This window comes from Oculina patagonica, chromosome 8 (genome assembly GCF_052425735.1).
Source record: "Oculina patagonica isolate OP01 chromosome 8, crgOcupat, whole genome shotgun sequence".
NCBI lineage: Eukaryota > Metazoa > Cnidaria > Anthozoa > Scleractinia > Oculinidae > Oculina > Oculina patagonica.
Window position 1 is genome coordinate 19,690,443 of NC_135765.1, and position 26,733 is coordinate 19,717,175.

The 26,733-nt window shown below is 40.0% G+C and overlaps 3 protein-coding genes and 2 pseudogenes across 3 annotated transcripts in view; 3 read left to right on the forward strand and 2 right to left on the reverse strand.

Annotated features, from left to right (window-relative positions):
* LOC144662924 (ATP-binding cassette sub-family C member 4-like) overlaps positions 1-11,241 on the reverse strand; it is a 33,247-nt gene extending 22,006 nt beyond the window's left edge. The window contains exons 1-5 of the mRNA XM_078523857.1: positions 10,940-11,241; positions 8,021-8,131; positions 2,577-2,697; positions 2,153-2,368; positions 589-678 (exon numbers count right to left, since the gene is read on the reverse strand). Of these exons, the coding sequence (XP_078379983.1) occupies positions 589-678; positions 2,153-2,368; positions 2,577-2,697; positions 8,021-8,131; positions 10,940-11,025 (624 nt within the window). The 5' untranslated portion in view covers positions 11,026-11,241. The remainder of the gene's footprint in view (positions 1-588; positions 679-2,152; positions 2,369-2,576; positions 2,698-8,020; positions 8,132-10,939) is intronic.
* LOC144663186 (uncharacterized) lies at positions 3,584-4,588 on the reverse strand (annotated as a pseudogene).
* On the forward strand, positions 4,463-5,405 carry LOC144662926 (uncharacterized). The gene has a single exon (XM_078523860.1). It carries the CDS (start codon positions 4,645-4,647, stop codon positions 5,338-5,340), a length of 696 nt encoding a protein of 231 aa, XP_078379986.1. The 5' UTR covers positions 4,463-4,644; the 3' UTR covers positions 5,341-5,405.
* Positions 11,242-12,931: 1,690 nt separating the features above from the next.
* Positions 12,932-22,723, forward strand: LOC144662938 (mitochondrial fission 1 protein-like). Its single transcript, XM_078523871.1, has 6 exons — positions 12,932-12,977; positions 13,009-13,108; positions 20,561-20,693; positions 20,905-20,975; positions 21,442-21,547; positions 22,089-22,723. The coding sequence occupies exons 2-6, from the start codon at positions 13,076-13,078 to the stop codon at positions 22,181-22,183; spliced, it is 438 nt and encodes a 145-aa protein (XP_078379997.1). The 5' UTR covers positions 12,932-12,977; positions 13,009-13,075; the 3' UTR covers positions 22,184-22,723.
* LOC144663187 (uncharacterized) lies at positions 13,123-15,374 on the forward strand (annotated as a pseudogene).
* Positions 22,724-26,733: the final 4,010 nt, after the last annotated feature.

A 26,733-nucleotide genomic window follows, 5' to 3' on the forward strand; every position in this document is an offset into this window, starting at 1 on the left:
ACAGAAAGAAAACACGAGACCAATTACTACTTAAAATCCGAGGGCGAAGAAAAAAACAATCGGCTCCCCCGTCGAAAGATAAGTTATACACATTTTGCCGTGAACACGAGTTCCGCACGCGCAAAAGATCAACAGATATTGACACATAGTAGAGGTAGCGGCATCCGACACGCAATCAGGGCCTATCGTTCGCGAACACCAATCTAAAACCAATAATGTATGACACGCAGGGGAAGACGAAAGGCAAGCGTAGGTATGGCCCATAAAAAACTGTATCGAGCCACCTTAAGCACATCTATATCTGCCAACATTGCAATTTTTCTAAAACTTTCACCACTGCTAGTTTACAAGTTACTTATGTTAGAAATGTAAAAAAAAAATCGGGGATCACCAAATTCGTTTTCGAGATATGATATCTGAAAGAAGGTGCTTATTTGGATAAATTTGACACTTGATATGACCAAAAAATTTATACGACAAATCCCATGTTTTCAAACAAAGAAAATTTGTTAAATCAGGATTGTATTCAATACACGTGGCTGTCGAAAGAGTATAATCATCTAAACAATGAAAGTAGAACTGTCTTACCCGATCAAAGCTCTGTGTATCTGTTGATATAAGGTTGACTACATGACCTGTTGTGATAGACTTGTACACTCCTTGACCAAGTCTCAAAGCCTAGAAAGAGGCAAAAAAATAATGAATCTTCGATTGCAACATTGACAGCTAGTGACTGGATATATACCTGTAGCTGCAGCCGGCAACATAATCAAAAGTATGAGGTCCAACCGTCAGAGTTGGAAACTAAAATGTCAGAGCACCTGCCATCTGGGTGAGTGACCTTCAAATTGCACTCGCCCCGATCAGTTTTCGCTCGGCCAGTATACTCCATTACTGAAAAGGAAAATTTAGCCCCTCTCCCCCCACGAATAATAAGATATACACCTTAAATTTTTTAATTACATTTGATACTACCGTGCCGCCATGGTGGTCGATTGCAATACAGACAGCAATCTATTTATTCAATGAAAAATCGCCAAACAATACATAAAATGACTGTCCATTGCCCTCTATTTTTTCGATCGATAAGCGTGCGGTGAGAACGGCAAGTGAGCTGGACCAGCGCAAAATGGAAGAAGCAAGGGGGTGGGGCAGGGAGGGAAAAAAAAGGGGCTGTAGAAATCTTTGGAAATATTGAATTTCGCGTTTCTCCAGAAATGGAAAATTCCCATGCATTGGTTGAAAGGCGGCAAAAGTGTCATCACCTTGACAACGACCAATCATGATTGCTTGCAGGCGGCATCTTGTGGTTTGCTCGAGTTGTCATCACTATCGGCATGCTGTGATTTGCGATGGATCGATTATTGGAATGCTCCTTGGAGAAATTTCCAAAAGTTTCGTTGCACAAAGACGAGCAGAAAGAGGCTGTTCGCCACCTTCTTTGTTCGAAGGAAGTACTTGGAATTTTACTGACTGGCTTCAAGAAAAGCCATATCTACCAGCTGTATGCTACGACGAAACAAATGCAAGAAGATGGGAATGTTGTTGTTCTTGTTGTTTCGCCGCTTAAAAGAATCATGAATGATCAAATTGAATCACTTAGCCAGCACAACTTTTGCGGCATAACTTTTGGCGAATCACTTGGCTGGCATAACTTTTGCCTCGCTGAAGACGTGTGAGGCCAACGTGACATTCTTTTGAATTGCTCGTCACAATCAACTTGCCTTGTAGGAGATTCTACGCAATCTAATGCACTAGAGATTTCTTTATAAATTGTGTTAGGGGAACCTTTTTTGTCAAGGCGCCAATTGTGTCCTCAGACTGAGATGTGTCCGAAACCATTACAGTAATAGTGTATACAGTGAGTGTTGTTTTGTGTGGGACCATGTACGTCCTCATAGCTGCCCCCTCTCTTTCCACTGTTTAATTAATGTGACCGTTAGCGTTGCCTGCCTTCCCTTCCACGTGGGGGCTCATGAGGGCTCCTGGGTTGCCAGGATTTGCCAGACATGGCAGTGGTCTTCATTTAGGAGCTGGCTCCCAAAAGTGGAAGCTCCTGGATGTCCCAGGCACCCAACCTCCATCTTGCAAGCAGTTTTAATTATTTGTTAAAACCTGTAACCCTCAAACAAAGTCAACAACAGACACTTGCCTTTCTATATACGCAGCCAGTGGTTGCTATTCTCAAGTGCATTCCAGTTCTGTGACCATTAAAAAAGTACAGCTGATGAAGAACAACAGACAGGACGGAAGCTAATGTCACACCCATTGCAAACAAGTAAGCTTCTAGCTTTGTAATGCTGGAGCCAGGCATGAAATAGGACACCAGGTAAAGCAGGAAGATAGGTTGGACAGTCCTGATGGCTTCCTAAATGCAAGTCAATTGAAAACCAATCACAAATACACCAGCTTAACTGATCAGAGATACTACCTTTATTAGAGGCACGTGTAAAGTCACCAAAAAAAAAATTATGTGGGAAAAATTATTTTATTATTTTATTGTTTGACTAATGCTAGAGTGTATTTGTATTAAGAATAATCACTGAAACATATTTAAGTCAACTGTAGCAACTTACATTAAGGAAGCCATACACTCCAACAGAAATCAACTCAGTCCAAGCAAATCTTGCTATGGCTTTTCCAAAACTTGGTTTTCTACCCGTGAAGGCTGCAGCTGCCAGTTCCTTGTACCACTCACTGTAGAGATATAATGGAATTAAAAAGGTGTGCATGGAGACAATCAATAAAACAAAACAAATTGGGGTGTGTGGGTGCAAGGGATACCAAAAATTGTTTTAAACAGAAGAAAAAACACTTGGCACTTGCTGGAAAGGCAAACAAAAAACAGTGTACTCATTCATCATTTCAGGTTTATTTTGCCTTTTGGCAAAAAATCACTGCCATAACTCGTGTGATGACAGATCATGGTTCTGTTCGATAATCATTTTATTGGCTAATGTTCCGTAAATCCAAATTACAAATAATGAAGTAAACACGAAAAGAAAAATATCAAATAAACTTCTAATAAAACTCAGAATTTAAATTTATTCTGTCAAATTCAGCCAATTATATCATGACAGTGTTCTTTTGGCTTGTCACACAATCTTTCCACTAGCTTCCTTCCTCACTCATCCTCTTTGCTGTGAGTGAGGCCCAGGGGAGAGGGTCCAACTCCTTACCCTTTAATATACTATTTTGACAGAAAAGGCACCCCTTTCATACTTTCGTATACCTTTTAGTGGAGAAAGGTACCCCTTTCATATGCCTTTAAGACATGGCATATAGCTAAAACAGGTAGTGTTGTTTTCATTTTTATACATGTAGCGTTTAATAAATTTTAAATAATTAAAAGTGCATTGTTTTAAAACCTAAATGACGGATTTCCCTACCCTTTCATATACATTAACTAGTGAAATCCCTACCCTTAAGGGGAAAAGGTTAAGAATCCGATCCAAACAACGCGTCGGTCAACACGTCGGCCAACGTGTCGGCCGACGCGTCGGCAAGTATTTTTCAGTACATGAAAACCGAGGATAAATTGTGCGTCGGTGGTGCGTCGGCGGTGCGTTGGCGGTGCGTCGGCGACTTTTTCTCTTGAAATAAAAGCTTACAATGATTAAGTTTGGTGTTGTCTTTCTCATTATTTAAAATTTCAAAGTCATTTGATTAGTTTTAGCTGCAATAAGTCTGGAAATGATCGGGTTTTTTCGTCGACGCCATTTTGTTCCGACATCGACCTAGTCCCCACGCTACTTTAACATGCAGCCTGACTGGGCACTAGACAGGTAAGTCGACTTAATACTCGGGTATTATTTAGTTTCGGGATTGATAGGGATTGTATTAACTCTTTATTGGTCATTTTCTTTTGTATTTGTGGTGGCTCCTAAAGGAGCCGTTGGTTTTGAATAAATATTCTTTTATTGTAGCGGAAACTGCTCAGCGATGTCTTCCAGCAGCTGTTCAAATGCTCTGTCTCCTGCGAAGTTTCTGAACCAGACGAACTCATCTAAGTAACTTGGTAAGTGTTCGTAAAGGGTACCAGACATGGACTTCAACTTCTTTTTCACCAAAGCCCACAAGCCTTCGATTGTGTTGGTGTGTGCACCACTGTCTGGATCGACGAAGTTCTCTGAGTGATTCACCGACAGGTGAATGTACTCTCCCTCTCTGGTACTTTCTCTTGGCCCCAAACTTTGACTCGTCTATCTCCACGGTCTTTCCCACGCCTCCGATCTTAATTCCAGCATTCAGAATCTTGTTAGAACAGATTGTTCTCAGCTCACTCAGCGCACGGATCACGGTAGGCTTTGAAAGCCCAGTCAGCCTCGAGATTTGACTTCCAGACAACTCGTAGACCACAGGAACATCAGATGAAGCCACGTACTCAAGGGGATATTGGAACCTTCGAAGTATGAGCCTGACCTTATAGACAGCCAGGTTCGACAGCGGCTATTAATAGGGAGCTTAAGAACCGGGACGCGACGGCTCTGCAGAACGCGGTGGCCGAGGATAAGCCTGGAACGAGGACGCGGTCGTAAGCGCGTGGAAGCGCGGGAAAAATAAAATTAAGTTTTGCACCGCGATGCATTAGGACGCGGTGAGGTGAAATGTAAACTTTTGGTTTTTTTATTGAGAAAGAAAGTGATGGCATCGTTCAAAAAGGTCCAAGAAATGCTTCTAATGTGCTTGGAGGAAGAAATCATAGACGAAGAAGAATTTCTCTTGCTTTACGAGGAATACAAACCTCAAAACCCGCCGTTTCCTCATAAAGCCTACGAGCAATTTTCTCTTGTAAACAAAGACCCAGCTGAGTGTAAAGCTGACTTTCGATTTGAAAAAGAAGATATTTCTTTACTTGAAGAAGCCTTAAGGGTTCCTCCAATCTTCAAATGTTACAATGGGACAATTTGTGATGGAACTGAAGGTCTGTGCATCGCACTGAAGAGATTTGCATATCCATGCCGTTATTCGGACATGATCCCGATTTTCGGACGATCTGTTGCAGAACTCAGCATGATCAGTAACGAAGTCGTGGATTGGATTTACAACACTCACGGGCACAGAGTTTCTCAGTGGAATCACACAATTATGAACCCTGCGTCCCTGGTTACGTATGCAGATGCCATCCACGACAGAGGAGCAGCTCTTGAAAACAGCTTTGGCTTTATAGATGGAACCGTTCGCCCCATCACTCGACCAATTGTAAACCAGCGAACTGTTTACAACGGGCGTAAGAGAGTTCATAGCCTTAAGTTTCAGTCTGTCACGCTTCCTAATGGAATGATTGGTCAGCTCTTTGGCCCCGTTGGTAAGAATTATTCGCCAGTTATTTTTTGGTAAAATGTACAAGCCTAAGGTATAACACTGATTTCAGTTTCTAAGCAATCTGCGATCAGGCCTTCTTTTTTACGCGCGTGGTCTCAGTTAATTCCATATCAGAATTACATCGAGAACACTGACGTTGACTCGCTAAGAGTCGATTATTCACTAAAAAGTTAAAAACACTCTGGAAACTTCCTAATAAAACAAGAAGATCCCGAAACTCCATTTTCAACTTTTGCAGACAAATGTTGAAAACCAAGCAATAATCGAATAGTCGTTACGAGATTAGGATCAAACATTATTTTTTTAAACCAATCACAGTTGGAGAAAAGCAACCAATCACCGAACTCATTGTTGAACCAATCACCGAGCGTGTTTTTTAACCAATGAACAACTTGATCCGCTTTTTATGATAATTAGTTTAGCGGTGTATTTAAAGTGGCCAAATCAATTAACAGCTCATAGATCACAGATCAACAAAACGGAAAATGTCTCAACGAGTAACTAAATGCACTGTTTGTGGTGAATCTGGCCATTCCTTGATTCATTGCCTGAATGTGTGCACTTCGTGTAACGGAGATTGTCGCAAATGTAATTGTCAAGAACCACCCGCCAAAAAGAAAAAAGCTACAAAGAAGAGAGCCGCCAAACGTCAGCCGAGTGCTGCCAAACGTCAGCCGAGTGCCGCCAACAGTCAGCCGCCAGCAGCAACCGCAGCCGTTAGTCCACCGCCGCCGCCACCGCCTGCGACTTCAACACCGGAAGATGAAGTGAACTACAAATCGCTTTGTAGGCAACTTCAAAACAAAAACCAACAACTTGGCAAGGCCTACAGAGACATCAAGGCCAAGTATGACGAATTAGAACTGAGGTGTCGAGAACAAGAACAGCAGTTGCAGCAAGCGGAGGAGGACTCCGACGAGATGGCACAGTTCGTCCGAGAAGCTGAGGAGCGCACAGCTGACTACCAACAAAAGGTCCTCGACGCCAACACGCGCATCAAGGAACTTGAGCAACAGCTTCGAGCCGATGCCCAGCCGACGCCGAGCCAAGATGCGCCCGCTGCCCCAAAGGTAGACCGGAACGACCTTGATGAAATCCATCGTCGCTATGGAAAGGTCTTGGCCGTCATCAGGGAGAGAAAGTGTAGCCTGAACAATGCGTACCGTATGGCGGAGACAGCGCGGAGCACCATCAGGGACTTCATCGGAATTGCCGAGCTCAGGATCGTCAATGAAATGACGTACGACACCACGATCGAGAGGCTGGCAGATCCTAAGCTGTCCGTGAAAGCAATCGAGCGGGAATGCCGTAAACAACTCCAGGGCCTGCTGCCGATGGTCAAACGCCTGCGTGTTGCCAAGAAACTGCTCCCTCTAACTGTGGACGACAGTTTCTACTCTTAAACAATTCTGTTGAGAGTAAAAATAAACGGCTCCTTTAGGAGCCACCATATTTGAAAAAGTCAATGGCCAACAGCATGATTATTCTTAATAGTTAGTTCCCCTTTTTAATAAAGTTCTTTCAAATAATTAAAACGCAAATACTAGCATGTGTGCATGTTTACGCGAATCAACTCAAAACATTGAGAAAAACTGGGTACTAGATTTTGCTTCAAAGATGGGAGCCTAGTTACGAGTTTAAGTTTTAAAGATGGCGTCGGTATTACGTTGTCTTCTTTCTGTGTTTCCCACTCCTTTCAAAGACTGAAAAGTAAGTAAAAAAATAATAGTCCAACAAACAAGCAACATAACAAAGAATAGTGTTCGTAGCCTTCGTATCTGTAGTGTGTTTGTCGGCGTTCGTAGCCTTTGCGTCGGCATTGTTTTGGTCGGCGTTCATAGTCTTTGTCTTTCTCTTTGTCGGTGATGTGTCGGCCGACGCGTCGGTAATGTGTCGGCCGACGCGTCGGTAGTGTGTCGGTGGTGTGTCGGCCGACACGTTGGCCGACGCGTTGACCAACGCGTTGTTTGGATCGGATTCTTAACCTTTTCCCCTTAAGGTTACTATTGTTAGCCGCTACTAATTTTAGCGATTTTAGCAAGTTGGGCAAAAATCACTAAATTTAGTACTCGCTAAAATTTGTCTTGGCCAAATTTAATACTTGTTAAATTTAAATACTCCCTTCTTACCCCAAAGGGAAACAAAATTAAGCATAGTCGACTTGAAAAATTCTTCTAAAAATAGATGCCGGTAACTTTGTTCTTTCTGTACGGCAATGCAAATACTCGTTCAATTTCAAGTGAGTTTGTTCTTTTACTGAACATTTATTTCCATCTTAGCTATATTTATTTTGGAATGTGTCCTTTAAATTTTGCAATTTTGTTTTTCATATACTTAAAAAGGCACGATTGAAAAGTTTGTTTTAAAATAGTTGATAATAGTGCAATATAAGTCATTAAATTATTATTATAATTATTATTATTATGTTCATTAAAAACTGGTTTACACAATATCACCAAAGTTTTTCGGAAAATCGCTAAATTAAATAGTCGCTAAATCTTGCTCTGAAAAAAATTGCTAAAATTAGTAGTCACTAAAGCATGAAAAGGGTACCCCCTTCAGACTAGCTTCCCCATATAGGCCATTATAGAGAGGAACTTTGAAGAGCTTACAGTTTATAAATAAAAAATTCAAGAATTTAGCAAGCAAGTTCTCAATTTAGCGACAGTCTGTCCTGACACTTTTTCCTCCTTACCTCTCTAAATCTGCTACCAGTCTTTTTGCCGAGTCTTCCTGGAGTACTTGGTACATGTCATGAGGCTCCAAACGCCTGTCATACCCTTTACGAAACAGTCCATTCAGCCACCTTGTTAAATGAGGTTATTTGAAACAAAGGAAATACCTGTTGTTAATTCCAAAGAATAAATATATCAAATAACAATAAATATATAATGAAAAGACAATAACAATAAGGGAATAAGTTAAATTTTTACATCCATCGTCATATAATGCTGAATAAAGTTATGATCCATCAGACTGCCATAAAGTTAATTTACCTCCTGTACCATGAAAATGACGCAGCCTGTAACGTACAGTGAAAGGCTAATTCCCTATAATGGCCTAAACGGGTAGGCTCCGCCTGAAAGTAGCCTGTTCCAGGCGTTCGGTTAGTTGGGAAGCGGCGCGAGGAGCGGCGAGCGAAAAAATGGGGAGGGGACTAAGGCGAGGGGGCCCTCCTCCCCTTATTTTTTTTCGCTCGCCATTTTTCGCGCTTCCCAACTAACCGAACGCCTGGAACAGGCTACCTGAAAGGGGTACCTTTTTCAGGCTTCAGGTATATAAAAGGGTAGGGATTTCACAAGTTTAGGTATACGAAAGGGTATGGAAATCTGTAATTTAGGTTTTTGAAAGGGCTTTTAATTGAAATATTTCGAACAGATGCAATTTATGGCTGTATTATTTCAATTTATTAAGCGCTTCTTGAAAATGACAAGAAAACATCATGTTTTAGTCTATACCATGACTTTCACATATATGAAAGGGGTACCTTTTTTCATTAAATGGTATACAAAAGGGGTACAATTTCTGGCAAAAATGGTATATAAAAGGGTAAGGGGTATGAGTTGGGGCGGAGCCTCCCCGTACAAAACGTTTTTGGGTACCCCCCGGGGGCTAATTTTATGTCAACTTGAATGTTTGAATAGAATTTCCCACACATTTGACAGCTTCAAGTGAAAATATTGCAATCTTATGGGCTGTCACAAGCAAGCGCAACTTTACATTATATATTTGTATAACACAACTCTTTTTTCCATAGTGCACTCTCTCACAGACCACAGAACTAATGCTATAAAATGTCCAAAACTTTGCAGTGAACGCACTCGCCTAACAGCTTGTGGTTCCACTTGAGATTTGAACATTTTATGATCAATGGTCTATGTGTTGTGAAAAATGCCCGGGGGGGTACTCCCATATAAGGGCTATACGGGTATGTGCCGCTCAACAGGGTATGCTTTTTGCCTCTCTGACTCTGGAACAGGGTATAAAAATCACGCTTTTGACTCTGGAACAGGGTCGTTTTTTCCCCAGAATCCGGACTACCGTAATGATTCGATTAAGCGCCCTCCTTCCAATAAGCGCCCCCTTCCGAATAAGCGCCCCCCTTCGAATCTGTTTTTGTTAATAAGCGCCCCTATTCTAATAAGCGCCCCCATTCTTTTAAGCGACCCCATTCGTATACGCAACCCTATTCTTAAAAGCGCTCCTATTGTGGCTAACTGACTCTACTGAAGTCGTTGACGTGGAAAAGATAAACTCATGAACATTCACCGTACCGTACATGTATACATTTACTGCTAAAATGAACAATTCTTGTAAAAGTAACTGAACTTTCAACAAGTTTTGCTGTTGCAGTTTATGTTATTGCTAGTTATTTTAAAAATATATTACAGTTTTGTTTTAAACATTTGGTTGTTTCGCAAAAAATTAAATAAGCGCCCTGTCCCGAATTAGCGCCCTCTCTCGAATAAGCGCCCTCCCTAAAGGTGCCAAAAGTAAATAAGCGCCCCGGGCGCTAAATCGAATCATTACGGTAAACACGATCAAAGTTAGCTATTAAACTTCGCTCCTCTAATCGCTTTATCTCCAAGCCACAAAAGAAGTCAAGTGAGCCAGAGTGAGTGCTTTGTGATGTATATGCTAGTGTTTTTATATCTATCTAGATATATTTCTATTGTGGATATTGTCTGGAACAGGGTACCTATTTTGCAATGTTTGTCTGGAACAGGGTCGCAAATTCAGCTTTTTTTCTCTGGAACAGATCCAGAGTCTCAGAGACTCAGCGGCACACCCCGTGGTAAATTTTAGGGAGTACCCCCCCCTCCCCCGGGGAAAAATGTGGTTGATTTGTCAAATGTCCCTTCCCCCACATACATACACCACATTTTTAGCTTCCCAGGCTTGATTTCCAGCCACCTTTCATTAAAACGAGCCCATGCTCCTCCAAGGCGACAGAAATCGAGCCTATATCCTGTTCAGAGTAGACACTCCATCTGGTCCAAAGGCAGAACAAGAACAGAAAGCAAAAATATTTGTCACGTAGTCTTTAGTGTCCTAACATTTACTCTACTTGTAAATTTACAATCTACTGAACCTAATATTGGTCCCATATTACGCTACATGACTACCAAGTCAATTTTACTTCAACAGCTGATGGCAGACGTTTTGAGGGAAAGATTGCGTGAGTTAATTTCATTCGGACAACACGCATCGGCAACTTTAAGAGGGGTATTCAAAAAGTTAAGTTAAGTAAAGCGCGTTCGAGTGCGCTTTACCGGCCAATAATTGCTCACAAAGCGGAAAATATGGAAGGAATTACAAATACGAGCACTACATTATGCTACTCTAACTAAAACTTAACCTAACAAGCTGCCGTTAGTTTGCAGTTACCTAGGTGCTTCATCACGGACGTAGTTCTTTTTATGTGCAGTTAAGCTTGTGCAAATAAGTTTAAGTTTTTTGCTATATGATTCTCAGATTAGCGAAATAGGAAAATAAATGTTTACGTTCGTACTTAAACTGACCGACGACAAATTAATCCCGGTGTTAAGACATGTAATAGGTCACAGCTTGTATCCTTTTAAAGGTTTATGTCCACACTAAGTAATATAATTACCAGAATGTCAGGCGAGAAAGGAAGGAAGCCTTAGCCATGGGACTTGGTAAACTGCTCTGTTGCTTTTGTGACAAATCCATTGTCATCCACTTAGAACGCGCGTGAACACAACTGGCGGGAAAACATCCTCATATTAACACCATCATTCATTCACTTTGCGTTGACGTGACCTCAATAATTAAACGCGTTAACTTATTCAGCCATCTTATCTGGTTGAACAGCACTCGAATTGTAAAATAATCACCAAGGTCGACCTCTGCCTCCAGGCAACTTTCAACGCAGTCAACGCAAAACAATGTAGGACCTACTCGGTACCAGGGCCCATGAGGAGTACTTTGATGAAGGGCCGAGAAGGCCTTGTCCATCCGCCAGAGCAGCAAAAAATATGCCTGGTTTTCCTAGCGACGCAAGCACACATTTCACCGTGAAAACGGCTTCAACGCGAGCAAAAGCACAAGCGCATTGCATTTTGACGCTTGTGCTAGTGCTCGCGGCAAGCACAATCGAAGCACAAGGGTCAAAATTTGTCCTTTTTGCGTGATTGCTTGCGCTTGTGCTTGCGTGGCTAGTGAAAACCCACCTCCGCATTAATGCACATTGTCACGTAAAAAAAATGGCCAATATCCAGTGCAAATTGATTTATCCCCACTGCATATCTATTGTCCGCCTAACTGACTGCCTTGGCAAAAGATATGCAGCGGGGTTTGGTGAAGTGGCCGCCCCCACCAGTGGAGGCAGAAGAGCGAATCGCTTTCAGCTGTCGGCTAGGCCTATCCAGATTGTGCTGGGAAATTAAGAAAAGGGTATTATTGAAGTTGCTAAAAAGACTGCTGCCAAAATCTAAAAAGTTGCCCTCATTTTTTCTCTTTTTTTTTTTTTTTGCTTTTAGACAGCTGATTAGACATAACTGCATGCTGCACGCTGCCCATGTACCGGGCAAATAGATTTTTTTTGCGTTACATTATCAGGGATTTCAATGTAAAATGACTTTCATAAATTGAATTTATGCTTAATTTATCGCACGTTAGGTAAACTGTTTAACTGACTAAATTTGAGGATTATGGTGGTGCTGCTTTATATTTTAAGCTTATTATAAAGTCAGGGATTTGCCCATAAATCTCCCTATAATATCAAAAACTAAACTGATGTGATATCAAAGGTTTCTCAAATTCCATCAGTAAATCCCTTCACCTTAGTAGTAGCTAATGTCTTAATGTCTCATATATATTTTTCAATATATTTCTTATGCTGATTAGACAAAAATATACCAAAAACAAAAAACTTTCGCGGAATAGTTAGCGTTAAAAAGGTGAAAAAATAGGGTATCTTTGAATTGACCATTTTCACATTGCTATGGCAACAGATTTTAATGTCAAAGCGACCTTCCCATTTGATCAGTCTATTGGTAAAACCTATTCAAATTCGCACTAAAAGGTTATTTGTCAACATTGTCGGTGTAGCTTCGACACAAGGACAAAGAAGAGCAAAGCTAAAGGGAAGGTGGATCCCAGGGGGGGGGGGGGGTACTCCGGCTTGTTAATGACGGGGATGATCGAAGAATTTTTTGGGGTTTGAAATTTTCGATTCCGGGATTTTTTTGGGTTGGAAAATTTGGCAAGTATTTTTTGGGTGACTTGATTTAGATAGCGGATTTTTTTTGGGTATTAAAAACGAACTAAAGTGCTTTGGCACGGCCTTGGCGTATTAATGGTATCATGAATAAACAAAACGAGCGTTCTTTGTGTTATGTTATTGCCCCTCCTGGCAATTTAGGGGTAATTTGACAAGGGATTTTTTTGTGGGTTATTTTTGGTCCAGGGATTTTTTTGGGTAATGTCGGAGACTTAGGGATTTTTTGGGGTTCTAGTTTTGCCTCCATTGATCCCCGTCATTTACAAGCCGGAGTACCCCCCCTGGGAGGTGGACAACCAATGCTGTATACCAGGTGTATACGATTCTATATGTTTGTTACACCACGTATACACCGAGAAGAGTAAGTTGTAATATGGCGGACGAACCGGACGGAAGTGTGACGATCTACATCTTGTGAATATTTTTTGGAGTGTGGGTTGATTTCGTTCTGTTCTATTTGATACTTCATTCGATCACGTGTTCTTTTACATTTATCGTTAAATCATGGATGAAATTCTCTCTAAAGAAGACGTAAAGGTAAGGCAATGGAAGCATTTTTTTCCGTGTTATTCGCAACAAAGCTTGCTATCAGACGTGTGTTAGTTCTGTATTGTAACTACTAAGCTAGCTGGGTAGGTAGATACTGGTTTGCTAGAAATATAAAAAGCTTATACCGTGAATTGACTTTCCACCACTGTACATGGTATTTACAAATATAAAGTTTATCACATGTTCAGCTGAGGCTGAATGAGTGAAACTACAGAATAGTTGTTTCGTGCAATGAAAGTAATTTAGTACGAATTAAGGTAATTTAGTACATAGCAGTGGGCTGTTTCATTGAAAAATTGTGTCACATACCCAAATATGCACCACTCCCCGGTGCTTCACTTTTCAGTCCTGGCCAACCGAAGTTTCAAGAAGACGCAAGTTAAACTTATGCACCTATCAATGGTTTGCCCCAGGACGGGGGGGGGGGGAACCCGAGGGGAATTTGAATTTTTTTGGAATCCAGAGTTGAATTCCCCGCCCCTGGGCACCTAGTGAATGTCGAATTTCACATATCTCCAAAATTTCTAACCCAGCAGACCATTTTAGATGTCAAAACCCCTACCCTGGGAGAACTTACGATGTCAAATTCCCGTGGGTTGCCCCCCCCCCCCACATCCTGGGGCAAACCATTGATAGGTGCATTACAGCTACTTGCGACACTGTTTGGCCAGGACTTGTGTGCACTTGCAAATTATGACTTGCATTCACTTTGAGCTTGATCAAATTTGTGCGCAAGGTGACGCATGTTTTTCACTGTTTGGCAAGTCAATGCAGATCTTGTTTACTTAAAGTACTGAATTGAAGCACCTGTAGTAGCAGTCGCACCAAATAGCTGTTGACTTGCACCCAGTCGAGTGTTATGAAACAGGAGACTGGGGTCAAGTCATCTGCGAAATTTAAAGATGGCAGACACTGATTCACCCGAAGGCCGAAGGTCCCGAAGGCCAAAGAAAGAGGGCTGTTTTTTTGCGTCGAATTCTTGCAGAAAGAAGAAGAAGGATGTTAACACAACATGCTTTGCTTTCCTATCATGAAGAAAGATGGAAGCGGATACATGTGCTCTTTCTCGTCTTGTGCATTTTGATTAACTCGCGAAACTCCAACAGACCAGTCACCCGATCATGCCGCCGAGTTACAAGAAATAATGGATGGTGGGAAACCGTTTGGAACCAGTACTCTGATGCAAGATTTAAGAAGCTTTTTCGAGTATCGAGAGGTACTTTTCTGTTTATTCTTGGTCAGATTCGACATGATTTGTTAAGAGATACTGTTTGCGAGGAGCCCATTTCTCCTGAATGTCGTCTTGCTATCTGCCTCTATGGTCCTCTATCGTTTAGCTAGAGGTGATTATTTATATACGATAGCTGAAATGGCCGAAGTTGGTGTATCCACCGTCTGCATGATTAGTGAAGTCACAGAATCAATAATTCACAACTTGTGGAAAGATAATGTTATGGCACATTTCCCATCAGATGAAGTGAGTATGAAGGAAAAAATGTTGGACACTGAACAGTTGTGGCAGTTTCCCTGTGCATGGGGTGCTATTGATGGTTGCCACTTGCCGCTTAAATGTCCTGCTGGAGGTCTGGAAGCTTGTAAAGAATACTACAACTTCAAAAACTTCTATTCCATAATATTAATGGGAATGGTGGATGCAAAATATTGTTTTATATGGGCCAGCTGTGGATACCCGGGAAACTCCCATGATTCCACTATCTTTCAATCAACAAAATTATGGGAAGATGTAACAGCTGGAGAAATTATTTCAGAGATAGGAAAGGATATCGGGGGTGTAACTGTTTCTCCCCTTATTTTAGGGGATTCAGCGTTTCCTTTCAAACCATGGCTTATGAAGCCATTCACCAATGCTGTGCTTACACCTGTACAAAGTAACTTTAACTATCGGCTTAGCAGGGCACGTATGGTTGTGGAATGTGCCTATGGGCAGCTAAAAGGTCGCTGGAGAATTCTACTGCGCAAATGTGAAAGTACCCCTGTGGAGTTGAGATCAGCTTGTTTGGCTTGCATTGTTTTGCACAATATCTGTATCTCACGTGGAGAGAGCCTTTCCAGGAAATTAGACTTAACAGTTGATCCCAACACAAATCAGATGAGAGACAGGGCAACTATTAGAAGGTTGCTGAACATGACTGAGTGCGAAAGGATTCCAGATAACAATCGGGAAGCCATCCGTATTAGGAACAATCTTGCAGAGAAACTATGGTTGGAAAAGCAAGGGCATGGTGTTTCGTAGCTTAATTATACTCACTTAATTGTTAGAAGTTGAGAACTATTTTCAGTCATTACTGTTGTTGCTATTGTTATTTTTTGGCTTTTTGGAAGTTAAAGGCTACCCTAATGCTTTGATGGTGAGCCTTTTAACTAAGACAAAATTTTGGCCTAAAAAATTCACATGTGTAAACTGTTAAATAAAGAACGTTAACTTATCTAACTTTTATGAAAAAAGAAATCTAAACAGATTTTTAGTCTTTAAAGACTGAAATAGCTCTTGTTGTTTTCTGAATAGTAAACATTTTGGTTGACATTTGCTGGAGTTAGGCTTGCAGCAAAAGGACTACTGCTTCTTGATTGAGATCCTTGCTGAGATGCATAAGCACTGACACTTTGATCATAACCTGGGGGAACTGGAGCCCCCTGAGCTGGATAACCACTGTAATAAAGTTGGGGTGGTGCCATCATCATTTGCATTAATCTCATTTCATGTTGTCTGGCTCTTTCATTCTCTTCCTTAAAAAGTCCAGTAAATCTTTAGTGGGGTCTTTCTCAATCACCTGCTTCATTGTTTCAATTGCCTCCACTACTGGATCTACTTTTACCTTTTTCTTTCCCCTTCTCACAGGAACAAATTGTGCTTTGGCTGCCGTATCACCATCCTTACTGCTACTGTTCTTATCTTGTGCATTTATTTCTTCTGAATCTGAGTTTTCCCCTGTCTCGGTGCCATCAATAGTCTCAGGACTTTCCCCTCTGTTTGAGCATGAGGGTTCCAGAGCCATTTCTGGGATGCAAGAATCTTGAGTCTTTACAAAACTATACAGTTGGCTAAACCAATCTCCTAAGTTCTTTTCCTCTTGAAAGCATTTAATTCCGGTCGCCATTCTGATGGTCAAGGCCGCTCTCTTGCACTCGGCAACACATTTCTTAAATTTGTTTCTTGTTTGACGTACGTCGAAAGGAAAAGTTTCACCACGGCTAGCGAGTCGTTCCTCAAGCTGTTTCACGACATCCGCATAGAATGCCGTGTTTCGCGAACGTGAGTTGTTTCTGAATATAAGGTTTCCTCTAAGTTGTTCACTCGAACAAATGATGTCAACCATATCTGTTATTTCCGTTTCCCGCCATACAGCCTTTCTTCCCGGCTTTCGCGAAGTCTTCTTGGACTTTGATTTTGCGGTCGCTTGGCTTGAAAGTTCTGCTAAATCCGACTCAGCCATGTCACTGCTGTTTTCGCATTGCTCAGGTGACCAGCCTTCATCTTTGTTCTCCGAGTCGAAGTCATTCACATCGCTATTAGCAAATGTGTTTCACCAAGCCGCCATATTTCAAAATCTGAAACATATTTACGCATGCGTCTCACATAATCCCGCTGTGAAAGCGCTCGGGACTACATTATCATAATGTATGCATTAGGTTTCACAGCAATTTAGCACGACGTTTGAATCAAGCATCGCGCCAACGTCGAACTTAATATGCTTTAAGTTTGACCTTAGCGCGACTGTAGCTCGACGTTTGAATCAACGTCGCGCCAGAGTCTGGTAGCGCGACTAAGCTTGTCGCGCTACCCGACTCTGGCGCGACGTTGATTTAAACGTCGCGCTACAGTCACGCTAAGGTCAAACTTAAAGCATATTAAGTTCGACAGGACGATAGCGCGACGTTTGAACCGGGCCTATTATTTAGAGACCTGAAGGAATAAAACTGGAACCTGGATTGGGCAAATTTTCACTGTGAAAATGGGATTTGCGTCACTGCAAGTGGGAATCACAAACAACAAGCAGCCTTTTCAAAAGCATGATAATATAAGTGATAAGTATGGCGGGAAAGTTTGGAGAGAGATGGGTTTGTAAAATTTTTTAGATCCTTGGTTGAGAATGTGGATGTGTGGTGGCCTAATGGTTAGCGCCCTGGACTCCGGATCAAACAGTCCTGGTTCAAGTCTTGACCAGGTCGTTGTGTTGTGTTCTTGGACAAGACACTTTACTATCATATTGCTGCTCACCACCCAGTTGTATAAATGGGTATAGGTGAAATGATGGTTGGGATAACCCTGTGATGGACTAGCATCTCATCTAGGGCAGAGTAGAAGTACTTAGCAATTATTGGATGAAGCAGAGTATGATATGAAGAACTATGCAGATCAAGGAGGGTGTTATCCGCCGAAGCCAAAGGCTGAGGCAAAAAACACCCTCCGAGATCTGCATAATGATCTTCATATCATATGAAAGCCAAATTCAATAATTGTTTTATTATTCATTCAAAATATTTCCAGAGCTCCAAATGCACAAAATGAATTTAATAGGGTTTGACAGTAGCCAAAGTACACAATATACAACAACTTTTGCTTTAAAATTTGATTTAAACTTCAAAACTCGGTCACCTTCATGAAAATTTCTTGTTCTTTATAATGTCAACATTCAGCAGTTGCTTGAAGTATCTAGTGAAGCTAAATCTGACGACACAAAGCGATGTTTACGAAAACAGGTCAACAGATATCGTTCTTGCTTACTTCAACGTAGAATTTTCGAAAAACCGCTCCAAGTCCTCCGCTGTGGCTGGTTCAGGAATTTGTTTTTCTTGAAGAGAAGCTTTGAAAATCGTCTGACTCGCCTTTGTTGCTTTTTTCATGTTAAAACTGTCCTTGTCTTCTAATAATTTGGTAGTTTTCTTCTCGTCGTACTGCACAAATTTTGCTATTTTGTTCTGCATCAGAGCAGCTGCTGTGTAACGTGGGAACAAGGTTGCGATCGGTTAATTTTTGATGTAGGACAATTGATGTCATTAAAAATGACGTCAGTCGTCGTATAATAGAACCTTCTTCCAAATTTGGTCGGCGCAAGCCGGTTAGCTGGAATTAACCGGGGATTGAAAGCCAATCAGAAACGGAGAAATATTTTTAAAATGAATAATAATTCTACTTACTTAATGCTGCGGAACTATGAGTATTGTTGAAGAATTGTGAAACAGTGAAGTATTTTGCATGGACGTAATTTCCTTTGCCCTTTGCTTGCTTTGCTATTATTTTGCCATTGAGCAGTAATTTTTCCGTGTGAGCGAACATCAGACAACCAAAGACATCCTGTCTTTGTTTGCTTGTTTTAGCGCTCTTGTTGGTGGAAAATTTACAACGTCAACAATAAGGTAGAAATCATAGCTTAAATATTTACATAACAATTAAACATGAAAAGGGCTTTCTTCAATAATAATAAGAATTATAATACTAATAATAATAATAAACAAATCTTTAAACAGGATTACCCATCAATACTTGAAAGTACTGTAAGTTATCATAGGAGTCCTGTCAGATTAAAAAAAAATTTAAAAAACTAAAAATACAAAAAAATTTAAAAAGGCTAAATTACATGGAAAAAAATATAAAAGAAATTAAAAAATTACAAATAAAAATGTGTGTAGGCCTTTTGCCTAAAAAGGTCTAAAGCTCAAATTTCTCATGCCCAAAGGAAAACAGTTAAAAACTGAGGCTCCTAAAAACGAAAAACTTCAGCGGCCAAACTCCGGGTTCATTTTTCGGCAGTTGGATTGAGGAAAATCTATTCCTTGTGTTGACACTGTGACTTATCCTTTTTTTTGCATTTTTTTATTTTTTCAGTACTCTGCTAATTTTTTACAACACTTTACACATTCACATAAGATTAAAACTAATTACAATATACATTACACATTAAACTACTTACAATAAATATTACACTACATCACTTAAAACAGTACAAGTAATGATTTCATCTTTATTTCCCGCTATCTTTTTTTCCTGCTGTGACTTATCCTTGCTTGTGAAATAGTTCTTAACGTTATTCCACTGAAATAGAACCTGCACTGAGATCTTTGTCAAACTTTGCCTATTGATTGTTTATGCTATAGGAAGCTAAATTTTGAAAAATAAAACAGCAGAAAAAATTATAGGTCACCGCACTTGTGCTTGAGAAAATGACGATTCACCTCTCTGGCGAGGTCCAGCTTTAAAGAAAGAGCCGCCATTTTTTAATGCGTAGATAGATAGATAGATGATCTTTATTTAATAACACGGTCAAATTCATTAGCTACAATTAATATACAACAATATAATAATGAATATATATAATACAAGAAAGAGGGGAAATATAGTAGTTTTAGAAGGTCAAAACATGGGCTGCTCTATTCTGTAGCTTTTGTAGCTTGTTTTGCAAAGTAATCCCACAGTTTCCCCAGACAGTACGGGTGCGGGTGTATTAGTAGACAAATAGTATAGTAGACAAATATATAGTAGACAAATGCGGGTGTATTAAAGCTCTATATATTAGGTGTAAGGTTGCTTGAGGGACCAGGTGCCTTACTCGTTTTGAGGGACCAGGTGCCTTAAGCGTACGCTAATCACGTGTAAAATTATGTGCATTATGGATGCGCAATGCAATAGTGGGGAATGACCTTAAAAGGCGTCCATATTTTTCACATCCCAGATATCGCTTTAATAGAACTTAGAAATATTGCAGTCATCAAATATTTCTGTTCTATGACCCAGAAACCACACTTGAACCTCCCCCCCCCCCCAAAAAAAAAAAAAAAGGGACTTGAAACACAGAAACAAACAACTGGCCATAAGACCAACTTATTGCTGGCTAACCCGGCTGGCCAATAATATCAGATTCTTGCTATATACACCCACCAACTTGCTCTGCAAAGTACATTGTAGTTTTAACTTGAAAACCTTTTTTTTATTACAAGTGTCCCCAATTAGTTTGGTCTCCACAACACCACTAAGATGCTCTACCAACTAAGCTATGCACCCACATAAGTGGCCTGGCTTCCAATGCGTGGCTTGATAGCTCAGTTGGTAGAGCATTGCAAATGTGTGGTGGAGGTCAGAGGACTGGTGAAATTCCTGTTGGAAGCCCTGAATTGCTCAAATTGGTGGGCACATGCCATTGCTTGTTCTTTCTGACGGGCAAATGTAATTTCTTTGTTCTGTCCTTTTCCTTCATGGGAAAGACAGATCCCACAAAAATGACTTGGCCTAATGATAGCACAGCATCACATCGGAGTCCTGGAGGTCACAGGTTGAAGCTCATTCTTTTCAGGCTTCTTTTCCCGAGTGAGGATCATTCCATTGCTTGTGTAGTAATAACTGTGGTATTGGCTTTCAGACAACGAAATAATTTTTATTTTTTGTTAAGTAATTAACATATTTAATTTTATTTATTATTTTAGCGCTTTGAGGAACAGTATAATGCTGAGCTTGAAAAAGGAAAGGTTTCTACAGATACACAGTTTAGTTATGCTTGGTGCTTAATCAGAGGTGATAACAAGAGTGACATTTTAAAAGGAGTACTTCTTCTTCAAGGTACAATACATCTCAAAGTTGTTAATTTTCTTTTCTGTCACCTTACATGACAGTATTTTTTGTGGACATTGTTGGGGTTGTCAGTGTGGGACTGACTGAATGTTGCATTTTATTTGCTACTTTTGGGAGGTCAGATACTACTGTCAGGACTTAACACTGTTACTATTTTGAATTAATTGCTGATTTTTTTCCTTCTCTGGTTTTGTTAAAGGGCTGTGTCATAGTGGAACAGATCAAAGAGACTACTTGTATTTTATTGCAGAGGGCTATTACAAGTTAAACGTAAGTTTAAAAAGTACATCATTCTGTTTTAAGTAATGCTTTAAATAACATTTAAAAGTTAGGGTAATTGTGAAGGATTGAAAACCTGAGAACTTGAACCACCAATGTGTAATAAGGCATTTGTACCTCACTGCTACATAGTGCACTCGTAACAATTCAATTTGATGAATGTTGATAAGATCATAATTCAACATAATTTGTGTAGAAAAAAAGAGTGAATAATCTAATTGTTTTAATGATGTTCAGTGAGAGCACATGTTAAAAACCAAATTGTCACAATGGCATTTTTATGTTTTTGAATTGTTTTTTGACACCATTTTTGTCCTGTTGCATAACAAAATCTCACATGATAAATATGCCACACTTATTGTCTTAATTTTTTTAGCCATTTTGTAATTTTGTGTGGCTAATTTGTTTTTTATTCATGCCATTCATGGTATTGTTGTATCTTTCTTATATCAAACAGGAATACAAGTCAGCCCTCAGGTACACAAACAGACTACTGCAAATAGAACCTCAAAACAGACAGGGGATAGAGTTACAGGAAAAAATTACCTCACAAATGAAAAAAGGTTAGACAAATAGTGTAGACCTAATCTAATAGAAAGGTTCTGAGAGTAAAATTCAGAGGCACCCTTTCTTCCCAACCTTGTTCACCAACAAACACTGTATACATATTTGTCACCAGTGGCCATGGTAACACATTTTAGATAAAAATGAGGCTTGCACTTGCTCCACCGCTGGCTTGTAAAAGGTTACCGTACTGTACATGACAACCAACCATCTTTTTTTGTAATTTTTTGTCAACATTTCAAAAAATAATCAAAATCAAATTTTACTTAAACATGTGACACTTAAGAGTACATACAAAACTTTCTTGTTAGAATGTGTACATGTGTAAAAGGAAACAATCTATAGATAAAAAAATTATATTTAAAAGTAACATTTGTATATTACTTAGGCTCAATTTCCAGTCATTTTGAGAGTGCTGTGTTTCATGGGGGCAAGGAATGTGGGCTCCCTGCAAAACAGCTGGAAATTGAGTCTATATGTTACTGTAAGTGTAATGTTGTCTGACTTTAATTTCATATATTTTCCTAACACTGTTTACAGATGGTTTAATTGGACTTGGTATCTTGGGCGGTACAGCTCTTGTTGTGGGTGGAGCAGCAGCCTTGGTTGGACTTGTATTTGCAAGTCGCAAGTGAACATTAATGTTAGAAAAATATCAAGTGCAGAGGATACAACTGGGTATCATTGCAGTCACATATCAGTTTAACAAATGCTAGACTTAGTTAAACTTAACCAGCTGTAAATAGCTGTAATGAGTACAAAGATGTCAACTGATAAATATGCATAACATAAATTATATATTTTAAAATACTTACACCTTAAGTAAGCAAATACACAATTTGCTTAAGTTCTTATGTGTCAGCTGGCAGTATTTTGCAAGCCTTGGGGTGACGAAAATACAACTGGGTAACTTTTTTAAATGGAGTATTAAGGTGGTAGACTGGAGTTTAACATGAAAATTTCTCCAAATCAAGAAACCTGACTAAAGTAAAAACATTTCAGGCTAAGACAAAAATTGATGTCCGAGGTGACAATTTTCATATCTCAGATGACAAATCCTATTTGAATTGCGGGCTCAGAAAAAAGTTTTTTTCGTTTTACGGCTTCACAATTATAATAATTATATGATTTGGTGATTTTATGAAATAAATTAGTGAGAACTACAGTGTACACAGCATTGCTTGATAATTCAATGTCCACTCACAGGGGAAAATTAATTTATAAAAATGGATAAAACTGCTGGAAAAGGACAGCAATTTATATATTTAAGGTGATTCCACTGAATTGCATTGCGCATCCTTGCTGCGCATACGTTTTTATGTCATTTAGCGCGCGCACACAGAACACTACAAGATTCCCTTCAGGCTAAGGTCCGTCGGAAATAAATGGTCGTTTTCTCTTAAACGAGCACGGTGACCCCCATTTGTTAATGCATTAATTTAAATTTCATACGGCTGTCTACAATATATCGCGATTTAAAGAAAAGTTTAAAATTCTACATTGAGATATTTTAATTTTAATGCCGTAAAAAACACGTTTTCAGGTAGTGCCGTTGACATGCGCACGAAGCAAAATCTTTAATTTCTTTCATTATCTTAATTCCTGTACATTAAAAATAGTTTTTAATATAAGAACAAAGTCTATTTTGTTGAGCTGGACTTATACTGTAATGTAATAATGACTTTTTTCTAGAAACATTAGTTCCCCATTCGGATTACTGGGGTTTTCTAATATATACCTCGCGGGTCGTATATTTACTATAATGCCCATCCATTTTACACAAAAACTAGCGCGGTGACCCCCATTTTTTATTTCATTTTTTTAATGCTCATAACATAATTGTAACCTGGACCAAGTTTCAGAAAATTTTTAATACTCCTTCTATTTCAGTGGAATCACCTTAAGCCTGATAATGCATTACTGTCTGGTCAGTTATCTGCTCAACAGATAGTTGCAAGTTTATAAAGAACGTTACTAGTACTAAAAAATAAATTCTTGCAAAAAAATTACCTGTCCAGTGAAGATTAATATTCTTCAGAAAATAGCGATAACATCAATACACTAATACATGGAAAATAAAGCAAAAAGAGTAATTGACTGGATGTATTGATTATGAGCTGCTAATACATTTTTCTGGGTAAAACGTCAACTACCTTTTTGCCATTCATGTATTAGTTTAATAATGTTAAGAGAATGTCTCCTTTAGATCCACAAACTTAATTTGGCTCAGTAAATAGAATTCGCTCAAAATCCCTCCAGTAATTTCTTATTATAAGTAAGTAACAAATATGGAATTAGACTGGAGAAAAATTGTTTTCTTTATGAAATCTGGATGAAAACCTTTTACACCTTCTGGTGGCCTCAATGGCCATTGGCCGGATTGTGAAATTTGGTAAAGTCCAACCATTCGCCCTAATACAAATATTGCAGCTACATCGCTTAAATACCGATACTTGTGAACATCAAGCCTTGGCCTTTTAAACTGGATGAACCGCATTGAACAACTTTGCTTATCAAGGAAGAGACGAGGATCTAAAGTTTGGCTATTTTGGATGTTAAAGGCCAGCTCAAATTTCCCTTAACTTTATGTAGTAAAATATCAAAAGTGGCTCGTACTCACAAGTTAAACTGCATATCAGCGGCAAGCTCCATCCTTCCGCTCTGAGAATATGTAAAAATATTTGGCCGTTCTCTACTCCTTCGGTTGTTGACAAGGGGCGAAACAAGTGCTACTCGGCGGATTTCGTCATGTTGTCATCTTAACAATTCGAACCAACTTCAGTACCAAAAAGACGAGAATTTTGTTAAATCACAAGTACATTTATCTCGCAGTGAACGAAGAAATCACCTTGCAATCCGCTTTTATCTGAACGGAAATTATCACGTCGAGATCACGTCCATTTTACAGCAACTTTTACAGCAACATATCGATCTTCTACTGTCAGCCATCTTGGTTTTAACATCCGCTGACCAGTTTAGTCGGTCAGTATAAAACACGGACTGCGGACTACGGACTACGGACTACGGACTGGGTATAAAACACGGACTACGGTATAAAATGCAGACTAAGCATGCAAAATGCTGCCAAACGTGACCTGATGTTAAAAATAACTAGAAGCAAGGCTGAATAAACTGAGCATCAAAGTTGTCTCACCTTCTCGCCTAGCTCGATAAAGTTAGCCTTTTTCCTACAGAAAGCCTGCTCGTAGATTACAGCAAAGTACTGTCAAAACACATTAAAATCCCTCCAATTGTGAGGAACTTAAAATTTGTGTTTGTTTCATTCGCTTTAGTCTTTGATTCTTGGATCGGAGTTGCAGTGGAGACTCGACTCAAAACTTAATATAATGTTGTCGATTTCATTACAGATAACTCGAACCTCCTGCTAAACTCGAACTTTCTCCGATCCTCCAGGTGTTTTTCCCCTAATAATTTAGTACCCTTGCTAACTCGAACTCCCAATATCTAAAACGTTTTTCGATCTCCTTTGAAGGTTCGAGTTAGTTATCGTTATTCAACTGCATATCTGGCCAGCCTCAAGCGGCAGGCACGTGGGAGTTTGACAAACAACCCTAATTTGCATGACAATGAAAACCGGGTTGCCAGTAGAATTTTTTAACTTCTTCAGTACTTGAAATTTCGTACCTCTTTTTTGGTATTACAGAAGCCCGAGGGGTGTTGAATAAGCGAATGGCGAAACGTTAAAACAAACCGTGTGTTAGTGTAGCGAAAACAAGCAAAATTCGGCAAAATTCGTACGTGTCTGCCACGTGAAGCCAGACGATAATCCTTTCAACATTAGAGTTTGGAACCGGAGTTTTGAATCGCAAAATCGAACTGCCGTTTTCAGTCTGTGTCCGAGCCAAGTGGCCCATACAGCCGGAGCTTATCCCGGTTTCCGTAGCATTAAGCGACTAGGAGTGTTGCTACTCCCCCTGGATGGGATACTAGTCCACCGCAGGGTTACCCCCCAGCAGTAAATTCGCCGGTACCCATTTATACACCTGGGTGGAGAGAGGCACTGTGAGAGTATTGCATGCAGCCTCTTTTGGATTCTTGTTTCAAGTTTATCCGTGGCTCCACCCGATTTTTTTTTTATTTTCCTTGAAATTTAAAACTAAACGTTTTGAGCTCATTTGCATAAATTCATAAAAGTTGTTCTGCAATGTTCCCTTTCGTAAGCGGTCTTGAAACTAGATTTTTCAGGGGCTGTCCGTCGCTATTTTGTGCAGGCCTTTATCAAATATTTATTACCCATAAGGCAAATTGAAGAAAAAGTCACGCGATTTCCAGGTTCCCTAAAACTAGCATCCCACGCAGTCCTTTTTTACTGACAAAAGAAAAAATGCGGCGGTTTAAGGCTTGAAAAAATTAATTGTAATATCCTAGACATGGGTGGATCTAGTGGCGTTAGATTGGGTGGCTAGCCATCCCCTTGATCCAAAAATTAACAGAAAAACATGAAAAATATAAAGAGAGTGAAACTCGATAAGGTGTTTATAAGGTGAAGGGATATTTTGCTCAGTATCAGTACAAGTGTCCTAGGTTGAACGCCCGTCTATTGTGAGTTAAAGCAAAGCATTGTCCGTCGGTGGCATCTTCTCAATGAACGTTCTTAAGACAGAAAAGTTCAAGCTTAGTTTGGTTAAGGAACAAGGACGAACTCTCTTTGTCATAAACGATAATAACCAGCCGTTCAGTTTTTCGGAAGTGCTCACAGTCGGCATCAAAGGACTCAATCGCATGGGAGGCTAAAGAGGGAAGTGTTTCTGTTTCCTCTTTAAATGCCTGTCAAGTCTGCCCTTTCCCCTAAATCTGGATGTGATGTTACAACCAGACAAAGCGTGGAACAAGGCAGAGAGCTTTCTAGGTACAGATGGAGAAATCGTAACTGGTTGTGTACTTATACCTGGTTGGTTCTCAGTTGGAAACTGGAGGAGACTGATGCCGGTAACAAGAAAAGAGCCGCTTTTTGAAGGCTGTCTAAGGCACCAACAGTGAACAGACCTTTCGCAGGCAAGGGATACAACTCCATCCTCGTCAAAGTGCTCGCACTCTTCAAGCTGTGTGACCCTGACATAGGAAATAGAAATTTCCAGCTGGTGTAAATGCTGGATGATCCGCTTGCATCTCGTCAATCTATGCATGTTCAGGTCAATGTAGACAGGCAGAGACGGTTCACGCT

What these genes read in the sequence shown, in the direction of transcription:
- LOC144662926 (XM_078523860.1), top strand. Translation starts at nt 4,645, where the DNA reads ATGGCATCGTTCAAAAAGGTCCAAGAAATGCTTCTAATGTGCTTGGAG.
- LOC144662938 (XM_078523871.1), top strand. Translation starts at nt 13,076, where the DNA reads ATGGATGAAATTCTCTCTAAAGAAGACGTAAAG. An exon ending in AGGGCTATTACAAGTTAAAC is followed by an intron (nt 20,976 to 21,441) that starts GTAAGTTTAAAA and finishes TATATCAAACAG; the next exon opens with GAATACAAGTCAGCCCTCAG. An exon ending in TACCTCACAAATGAAAAAAG is followed by an intron (nt 21,548 to 22,088) that starts GTTAGACAAATA and finishes CACTGTTTACAG; the next exon opens with ATGGTTTAATTGGACTTGGT.